The 10298-nt window shown below is 33.2% G+C and overlaps 1 protein-coding gene across 1 annotated transcript; it reads right to left on the bottom strand.

Annotated features, from left to right (window-relative positions):
• Positions 1–729: 729 nt before the first annotated feature.
• LOC108385975 (olfactory receptor 6C70-like) lies at positions 730–1668 on the bottom strand. The gene has a single exon (XM_037002184.2). The coding sequence runs from the start codon at positions 1666–1668 to the stop codon at positions 730–732; it is 939 nt and encodes a 312-aa protein (XP_036858079.2).
• Between the last annotated feature and the right edge of the window lie 8630 nt (positions 1669–10298).

Genomic DNA, 10298 nt, shown 5'->3' with positions numbered 1-10298 from the left:
TGTACAAGATTAAAAATTATATTTCTGTATGACAATTCATCAAATTCATCATATTCCCATTTATTCAATATATTTATTGACACATTCAAGAGATTAAAGTTGTGTATATATTCTTGAAAGAGGTTGTATGAGAAATCAACTTCTTGTGTATTAAATAATATTCCATTTTCTACAATATTGAAAATCTACCTAACACAACATAAAATCATACATATGAAAGATGATTCATTTAAAAAGAAATTATGCTCTCTTATTATTTACTATTGACATTTCAAAAAATTACTTTACAAAATTATTCTTTAAAATTCTCTTAAAGTATAAGATCTCTTGGGGCAATTAAACATATTTAATAAATGACAGAGTTTAATAGACCTAAGAATTTTAAAGAACATGTCTTTGAAAAACAATATGGTGCTTTTATTTATTATTTAACAGATATAGCTCTCCAAAAATAATTATATTCCATAATACAACCAAAACCCCTCCTTTCACTCTAACACTATTTTAGAGAAAATATATTTTGCAATTTTATTTCTAATATTGAAAAGTTTCACTTTTGATCAGAAAGTTAAAGTGAAGAAGAACAGAATGGAAAGAGTTTCTTATCTCAGATGAACTTAAGTAAGCCAAATAATTAAAAATTAGAGATCAGCTCTTAAGTCAGAAGAGTCAAAATAGTTTTTGTTCAATGCTTTTCTTGTTTTCATGTTATTATGTCAGTAAATAGTATTACTTGTCTGAAGCAGAAAATATCTTTCTAAATACTTGTCTGAAGGCTTCTTTAACTTGCTGGTTTCTCAGGGTATAAATGAAAGGGTTCAACAAAGGAGCAACTGAAGTATTGAGCAAAGCTACTCCTTTGCTTAAAATGACTCTTTCATTTGCTGACGGCTTTATGTACATGAACATACAACTACCATAAGTGATGGATACAACAATCACGTGAGAAGTGCAGGTAGAAAAGGCTTTCTTCTTCTGCTGAGCTGAAGGGAATTTTAGGATTGTCTTGATAATGTAAGAGTAAGAAAGGATGACTAATAACAACGTGACAATGAGGATCATCGCAGCCAAGAGAAAAGCAATGAGTTCTAGTAAATGTGTGTCTGAGCAAGAAAGTTGCAGGATAGGAGAAATGTCACAAATGAAGTGATCAATGATATTTGAAGCACGGAAATCCAGGTTAAGAACCAAAATCAGTGGAGGGAAAATAAACAGGAATCCAGTTGCCCAAGAAGTGAGTACAAGTTGATTGCAAACTCTACTGCTCATGATGGCTGTGTAATGCAAAGGTTTGCAGATGGCAACATAGCGGTCATAGGACATAGCCGCCAGAAGGAAAAATTCTGTAACTCCCAAGAATATGTAAAAAAATAACTGAGATATACAATCATTATAGGAAATGGTCTTTTGCCTAGTAATAATGTTCATCAGGAATCTGGGGATGCAAACACTTGTGAATGACATTTCCAAGAAAGAGAAACTCCGGAGAAAGAAATACATTGGGGTCTTGAGCTGGGAATCCAGTAAAGTGAGGGCGATGATGGTTAAGTTTCCTATCATGCTCATCATGTAATTTACAAGGAGAAATACAAAGACTACAATCTGTAACTGAGCATTATCTGTCAGTCCCAAAAGGATAAACTCTGCCTTCCTTGTAAGGTTCTTCATTTCTCTTTCATGATTTTAAAAAAATTCCAGAAATAATAAGGTACAAAAATAAGAAACTACATGAGTAGCTTTATGTCCAGGAAATGATATATAAAAGGACTCATATTCTCAAACACACCCATTTACAAGGTAAGTCTCCATGAAAAGGACCCATATTCTCAAACACACCCATTTACAAGGTAAGGCTCCATGGTGTTAAAATATGATCTGAAATGTGCAACAAGAGCTATTGAATAAGAACACCATAGAAATCACCTCAGTTTTCGAAATTGACTTGCAAACCCCATTAAGGTTTTTTTCAACCTTACTTGCAAACTTCCAGTCATTGTAATCAGCTCCAAATTTGTCCTTTTGTTAAATAAATTAGATAAAATATTTGTTAAGGGCTAAAAAATGATTCATTCTTTTCTGATCATTAACTTCATCAAAATAAAATTATGCCATTGTAATCAATGAATACCTAGAGTTAAATTCTGAAACTTTAGATTTCATGTTAAAGTGACATTTTAAAGCCTCTTCAAACTTCTCAATGGCACAGCTGTTGAAGACATAGAAAAGGACAAATGAAAAAAAAGTGTAAGCATGTAATACCATGACAAAATAAATACTAATTGAATCCAGGAAAAATTGAAACTGAATGTAAAGCAGATATAAGCACATTACAAAAAACTAGTGATATCTATTAAGATGTTAACATTTTGCACATGTAACCAAGACCGTAATAGTAAGAAAGAACTCAGAAAATGAATTACATCTCTTCACAATCTTCACCTGTTACAAGTATGTAGAATCTAACTCTACTTTCCAGATGTAGGTCTGTTGGAGTGAAAATCCCTTCTATTGTCACATTGTCCATGTCCTCATGTCCTCAACAAGCAGTCATACACCTCCTCAGTGACTATTAATCTAAGGAAGCGTTGTTGTAGGAAGTGTGCAATGATTTACATACATGAGGTGACTATCTTCATGGAGTGTTTGCATTGGAAGTTTCCAGACTCTCATATGGCCATGATGAAAACAGCGAATAATAAAGCAGAAATGTAACAATGGTGGGAGCCTATTAGCAACTAGAAATTGGACTTGAAACTGTGCCACTCCACATGTAATCAGGTATGGATCTGAGAATGAACATACTAATGGCTTTTGAGAAAAGGATGATCCACTCAGAAGGTTTAAGTTTGGACAGGCCTTTTACTGTTTAACAGTGAGTTTTGAAGGAATATCCAAGTAAATGAATGAAAACTATTACAACAATAAGAATTTCAGTAAACAGACAAAACGGATTTCAACTATTCAGAAAAGATATTGGAAATTTACCTTTCTCAAAAAACATTTCAATTTCCATATTAGATATTCTATATAAGCTATATGTCATGGTATATTTTAAGAGTTAAAGACAGAAAACAATCTAAATATTTAAAAAATAAGCAGCTCTTCAAATAATTTTATTCATTCAGATAATTACATTTTGAAGTGAGGACATTGATGAATATATATCCTAATTAAATATTCTAATTGTATTTTAGATGTAAAATTACAAAAAGGTTTATATGAATTGTCCCCATTTTTATTAATGTCTACATATGTACACGCAGATATTATTTCTGCAATATATGCAATTTTTCGATAATAATTAAAAATAAAGTTCTTTTTTAGTGAGATATTATATTATTTTGCATTTATATTTTCCATAAAAAATTCATTCTCAATAACATCCTATCAAAGAAAATCATCCAGTAGGATATTTGTTTTTTTTCGAACTTCTTTAATGTATTATTTTATGAATGCAAAATGTTAGTGAGTCCAAAACACTGATTGGTTATATATTTTACAGCCATATTTTCAATTAAAGTGAATCTAGTGATGCATTTCATTTTCCTTTTAACCTAAGAAGGCCTTTGCAACCATTTTGCAAATTAGAAAAATTATTTTCAAATAAGCTTAGAACATAAGTACTGCCAGAGAGAAAAGGTAACATCACATAATATGCAGTGTTTTTTCTTTTAAATAAAAAATATTGAAATTATATTCCTACTATTAATTAAATTTTGCCAATGTATATCCTTGCCTATTCTGAAGTATTTCTTTTTTCCATTACCTATTACCTCAAACATGAATTCATGAACTCCACATTATTTAAACTAATAATTTTATTCCTTTGGCAATTCATTGCAATTTTTTCATATCTCATCAGTTTTTTCTCCACTTAATATTAAATTTCCAATGAATTATCTCCAGGTTATTGAGGGAAATGGTAAATCTTAGGGAATTATAGGTGAATCTAAATCTTTCTTCCTTGATGTCCCCTTCATACAGCCCTGTTCATTTTGTTGATAAAGTCCTTGCTTGAACTTTGACTTTTACTGCAAAATGCATTGAGCATCCTGTAAGTTCAATATTGATATCAGAGTTATTTCAAAACCAGAAGCAGATATTTGTTCTGCAACCAGGGCAGATTTGGGCATCAATAATTATCAATGAAAAGTAGTCAGTGCTCAAAGTGTTGATCAGAATTAGCACTCCCAAAAGAGCTATTGTTTTCTATTTAAAAAAATGTATTAAAATATGTGAAGTCAATTATCCAAGAGAAGTATCCTTCAAACTGTAGAAAATATTTTTGACTTATAGTTGTTTGACTTCTAGAGTTGTTCAGGCTTATCTAGACACAATAGAACAATCATCATTACTTCTGCAATTCTACAGAGCAGTGTCTGGTTTAAACCCACAAAAGATTTAGAAATGCAGGTGCAAGCACAAAAATCAAACAATGCTCTTAATTTACAGATGCAAAAAATAGAAAATGAGGAATAATTAGTCTTATTCAAAGTGGAAAAATAAAATATCACATTTGTTATTTGTATCTAGCTTACATGGTATTTGTAGTTATTCTTAAATTTTTGAAAGAAAAGGAGTAACACTATTTTACTTACCATTAGCAGCAAATGTTGGTGCATCTTTTTCTTTCTCTAGACTATAAGAGCAGGGCCCAACCATAAGGAAAGTCAAACACACTCACTGGAAGACAATAAGTAATTCTGTAGGCAGGAAAATTGTTTATAATCTGTCAGGTTAATTCAAATCAGAAAGCTGATGTGTGACTATTTTAGTAAATTAATTTTTCTTCACTCTCACATATACCTGATCACACTGTAGTATCTATGACTTGGGTAATAAACATTTTTAATAAAATCTTCTTCTTAATACCAAATAATTTGTAAGATGTGTGTCCAACAAATTCCACCTCACAAGCATTCATAAAGATTATCATAGCTGAGATGATTAGCTTGAAACTTGGGGAATAGTTAATGGGCTCAAATCATTTAAAAGGAGCAAAGTCTTCTCTACAGGTAGGCTAAGGGGACACTGTCTCAAAGGAGGTAGAGGGCAGATGAAAAAAATACTCAAAAGAGCCAAGAAAACACCAGTTGGCATTTGTCTTTAATATTCAATTTAAAATAAGTTTATTGTGTCAGGAATAATGATATAAAATACTGAGGGTTTCACATTAAAAAAATACTCATTTCAAGAAAAACATGTAGACACTGCAAACCATCAGATTATTTTAGATCATAAATAATAATGTGTCAAGATACCAAGATAATTTCTTTGACTTTTTTTAACATGTCAATCTATTATTAGGAAACAATATATGGATATATAACACAAATAGTACCCCTGCTTATTTTTTTAAAAGCGACCATATTCAATGTTAAAAAAAATAGAACTTCTGCATAATATTATGCTTTGAGAATAAATATTTTCTTCAGTGATTTGAGAATGTGCACCTAAATTCAAACTTTTTGAAATAGTTCTAATTATTGTAACACCTGTCATGTATGGACTATTTACTGTGAACGATCAGCAGAAAGTACTGTGCTAATCATTGTGCATTCATTATTCAATTTAATCATCATCATGAGCAAAGTGCACATAATTATATAATTTCATTTTGCTACTGAAAAATCTGAGAAAGAAGAAAATAATTTTACATGCTCACAGTAATAACAAAGTTCAGAATTTATGGGCAGCGGATGCAATCAGATCTTTGATTCCAAAGTTTAGTTTGTTTATCAATATGTAAAACTTCCAATTCAATAAATGGATAGTTAGTTGATAGGTAGATGAGAGAGAGAGAGAGAGATGATAGTTAGAAGAGAAGGGTATTTAATTTGGAAAATAGTCAACAATCTAATACCTGATACCATACCTAGAATATGAGAGCTGAGCTTTTTTGGAATAGATAAATATATGACTTAATGATTGACATTCATATACCATATCCATATACACAAAAAATTTATAGGAAATTAAATGAGCTTGGAAACTTTTTTTTATTCTCCTTAAAAGAGCATTTTAATCTGTTATTTTCCATTGAAAAATATCCTGCCACAATTTTAGAAATAGCCCATTTTTATTACAAACTTTTTGGGATCCTTTATAATTTATTTAAAGTAAACTTTTTATTACAGTATCATTGATATACACTCTTATGAAGGTTTCACATGAAAAACATGTGGTTACTACATTCATCCATATTATCAAGTCCCCACCCATACCCCAATGCAGTCACTGTCCATCAGTGCAATAAGATGTCACAGAGTCACTACTTGTGTTCTCTGGGCTACACTGTCTTTCCCATGAACCCCTTCTCCCTCCCTCCCCACCCATCCTCCCTCACCCCTCCCCTTTGGTAACCATTAGTCCCTTCTCAGAGTCTGTGAGTTTTCTGCTGTTTTGTTCCTTCAGTTTTGCTTCATTGTTATACTCCACAAATGAGGTAAATCATTTGGTACTTGTCTTTTCTGCCTGGCTTATTTCATTGAGCATAATACCCTCTAGCTCCATCCTTGTTGTTGCAAATGGTAGGCTTTGTTTTCTTAGTGAACCTTTTTTGAGTATACTTTTTAAGTTAAATTTTGATTTTTCAACCATTTATTATATTACATATTTAAATTTGTAAAGTTCCATATTAGAGGAAAAAATACAATTTAATATAAATAGAAACAGATGAAATAACAGTTTTTCACACCAAATAAAAACCATAGGGGTAAAAAATATTAAAATAATTAAAATAACTTTTTATAATTTTTAAAAATATCTGGACTCTACCTAGGATACATTTCAAAGAGTGAAAGAATGACAAATAAATCTTTAATCATATAGTTTGTGTGTCATCATTGGTGGTACAGATGAGGAACTCTGATTTCATATAGTTAAATATGGAAAGCTTTATGAAATAATGCTTTATCAATACAGTACAAAGCAAATGGAAAAATATTTACAATAATAATTAAGAAGTTGACTGTATATACTACTTACAAGTATAGTTACATATTCTTCCACTGAAAATGCAGACATAAAGGAATTTTGTTGTCTTTTATAATTTCATTATTTATTGGTTGCAGAGCACCCAAAAATATATTTTCATCAGATAATTATTGTTTTGCACATAGAATGTATCTAATAAAAAGATTGCATTTTATTCTCTCCAAGGACACAATTTCCACTGTTGCCTCTGTTTGGTATTTTGCAAAAATTCAGTGCATATTAGATTCATCAGTTATGCTTGAACTTTGGTCATGAAGGACCCTTTATTAACCAATACAGAGAACTCCTGTACATCCATAAGATTCTGAAATAATAAAATATTCATATTACTTTACTATATCAAAATCTATCTTTGCCCAGAAAAATCAGAAATCATCTCTTTCAAAATGCTCTAAAACTCACCTTCCGTTTCTCAGACAATTAAAATAAATGACATATTATTTCACCTTTGAGATATAAGAAATTGTTTCTTAGGTTTAAAACTGAATAGGATCTCCAACAAGATTTAGTTGGCAACCTAGAGGGCATTATTTGCTGCAAAATATATATATATATATATATATATATATATCTGAATGTGTATGTCTCCATGAGGGGACATTGTGCACATATTTGATACTCTCTATATTTACAATTTCATCTTTAGAATCATCACAATTACACAGTCAACTAAAGCTATGGTTATCTTCCATAAGAGTAAGTATCTTCTTGTTAGGTAACTTCAGTTTCTTTCTCCGTACAGCATTCTAGTTCCTTAGTATTTGAAAAATAACAGATATATCTACTTAAAAACTATATTTGGCAGAAAAATGATGGTAGTGTAGGAAGGCAAGGCAAAAACCTCCTCCCCAAATCACAGAGAACACAAAAATACAGCAAATACAACTAGGCCCAAAACCAACCTGAAGACTGAAGAACTGACCACCCACATCTGGAGAAGAAGAGAAGACCCTGTAGAAAAGGGTAAAGTTACAAAGCCATGATCTGATGGGACCTACACCCTCCTCCCACCCCTGCCCACAGGAAGGAGGAAGAGGAATAGAATGGGGAGGGAATAAAAGCCCAGAATTCTGAACACCTCACCCTGGAGATTTTCTTTGGGAACAAAGCCCACATTGCATGGTGCTCTGGTGATTGATGGGGCTAGACAACAATATTCTCCAAGCCAAACAAGTTAGGAGCCCTCAGGAGCTTCAGATGCTCCATTCTGCTCACTGGCAACACATCCCAGAGACCACTTGCCGTGGCACATGTTAGTGATGATGGTGATGGTGATTTTGATGATTGCGGTGATGGTAATTTTGGTGGTGGTGATGGTGATTTTGGTGATGGTGATGGTGGTGGTGATGGTGGAAAAGAAACTGAAATTACCAAACAAGAAGATACTCTTGTGGAAGATAATCATTCAGATTTTTTTTTTTGCAGCAGCAGATAATGCTCTCCAGGTTGCCAACAGACTCTCAAATGTTACTTCCAGGTAGGCAGGGGGAGATTCCAAAGCCTGCTCAGCCCTATTTTGGGTCAGCTGGGAAGAACAAGCCCCAAAAACTCTTTCCTCCCAGAAGGCAATTTCCTATTCACCAGCATCCCCATCATCACAGCAGGCCAGGTGGAGGGCATCTCCTCCCCCACAGCCAGTGCACATGCACAGCCCAGCCCCAAGAGCTCTTTCCTTCTGGTAGGCCCTGGTCTTGCTCATCTGTTCCCCATCATTATGGCAGGCTGGAAGGAAAGCAGCTCCACCCAGAGCAGCTCAAAAGAGTATTTTCCCCACTTCTGCAATCAGCTAACAGCCCACACAGCCCACCTGAAATCAGAAGATGCTGAGAAAAGCAAGACAGATGCCACACCCACATCATGCCAGCAGCTGGGGCTCCTGCACAGGAAATTGAGCTTATGGGCACTAGAGGGCACCTTCTACACAAATCTATTATCACGTAAGAAACACTAAAAAAAAAATGATGAGACAGAGGAATTTGTACTGAACAAAAATTCAAGAAAAAACATGAGAAAGAAGGCTTAATTAAACTGAAATCACCTATCTTCTTGATAAAGATTTCAAAGTAAAAGTCCTAAACATGCTTGCAGAGCTACAGAAAAATATTTAAGATCTCAGATTTCAACAAAGAGATAGAAATTTTGAAAAATACAGTATCTGATATGAAACATACAATGGAGGGATTTAAAAGAAGATAAGATGAGGAAGAGATGGTAAGTGAAATAGAAATTAGAGAACAGGAAAACAAAGAAGCTGAGGAACAGAAAGAAAAAAGGATCTCAAGGAATGAAAGAATAATAAGAGAAATGTGCGATGAATCTAAATGGAAAAATATTTGCATTGTAGGAGTACCAGAAGAAGAGAAAGAGAAAGGGACACAAATTGTCTTTGAGAAAATAATTGCTGAAAACTTCCCCAATCTGGAGAAGGAAATAGTCACTCAGGTCATGGAAGTGCAGTGATCATCCAACACAAGGAAACCTAGGAAGACAACATCAAGAGATATAATAATTAAAATGGCAAAGATATGGACAAGGAGAGAGAACTGATAGCAGCCAGAAAGAGAAAAAATATCACTTATAAAGGAAAGCCCCTCAGACTATCAGCAGACCTCTCAGCAGAAAGCTCACAGGCCAGAAGGGATGATATATCTAATTCAATGAAACAGAAAGGCCTTGAAGCAAGAATGCTCTTCCCAGCAAGATTATCATTTAAATTTAAAGCAGAGATTAAACAATTTCCAGATAAGCAAAAGTTGACCAAATTCACCACGACCAAACCATTTCTGCAAGATCTCCTAAAGGCACTGCTCTAGATGGGAATGCTCCTAAAGCCAAACAGTTGTCATCAGAGAAAATAGACCCACAGAAAAGGAAGCAGACCAATTAATTATGAAGCAAATATAAAATTAAGTCAATTATTCATAAAGTTTGTCAAGGGATACACAAAGAGGGAAGAATATGATGGCCAATATATAAAGAGTGTAGGAGGAAGAAGATGAAAGGAGAGGGAAGAAAAAGAACCTTTAGATTGTGTTTGAAATAGGGCAATAAGTGATTTAAGAGAGACTGTTAGTTAGTAAGGAGGCTGTCCTTGAACTTTGGTAATCACAAATCTAAAGCCTACAATGGCAGCAAGTACATATCTATTGATAATCACCCTAAATGTAAATGGACTGAATGAACCAATCAAAAGACAAAGAGTTGCAGAATGGATTAAAAAACAAGACCCACCTATATGCTGCCTACAAGAGACTCATTTCAAACCCAAAGATATACACAGACTAAAAGTGAAGGGATGGAAA

The sequence above is a fragment of the Manis javanica genome, chromosome 10 (assembly GCF_040802235.1).
Source record: "Manis javanica isolate MJ-LG chromosome 10, MJ_LKY, whole genome shotgun sequence".
Classification (NCBI taxonomy): Eukaryota; Metazoa; Chordata; class Mammalia; order Pholidota; family Manidae; genus Manis; species Manis javanica.
The sequence above is the reverse complement of the archived record's forward strand: the minus strand, read 5'-3'. Positions and strand labels throughout refer to the sequence as shown.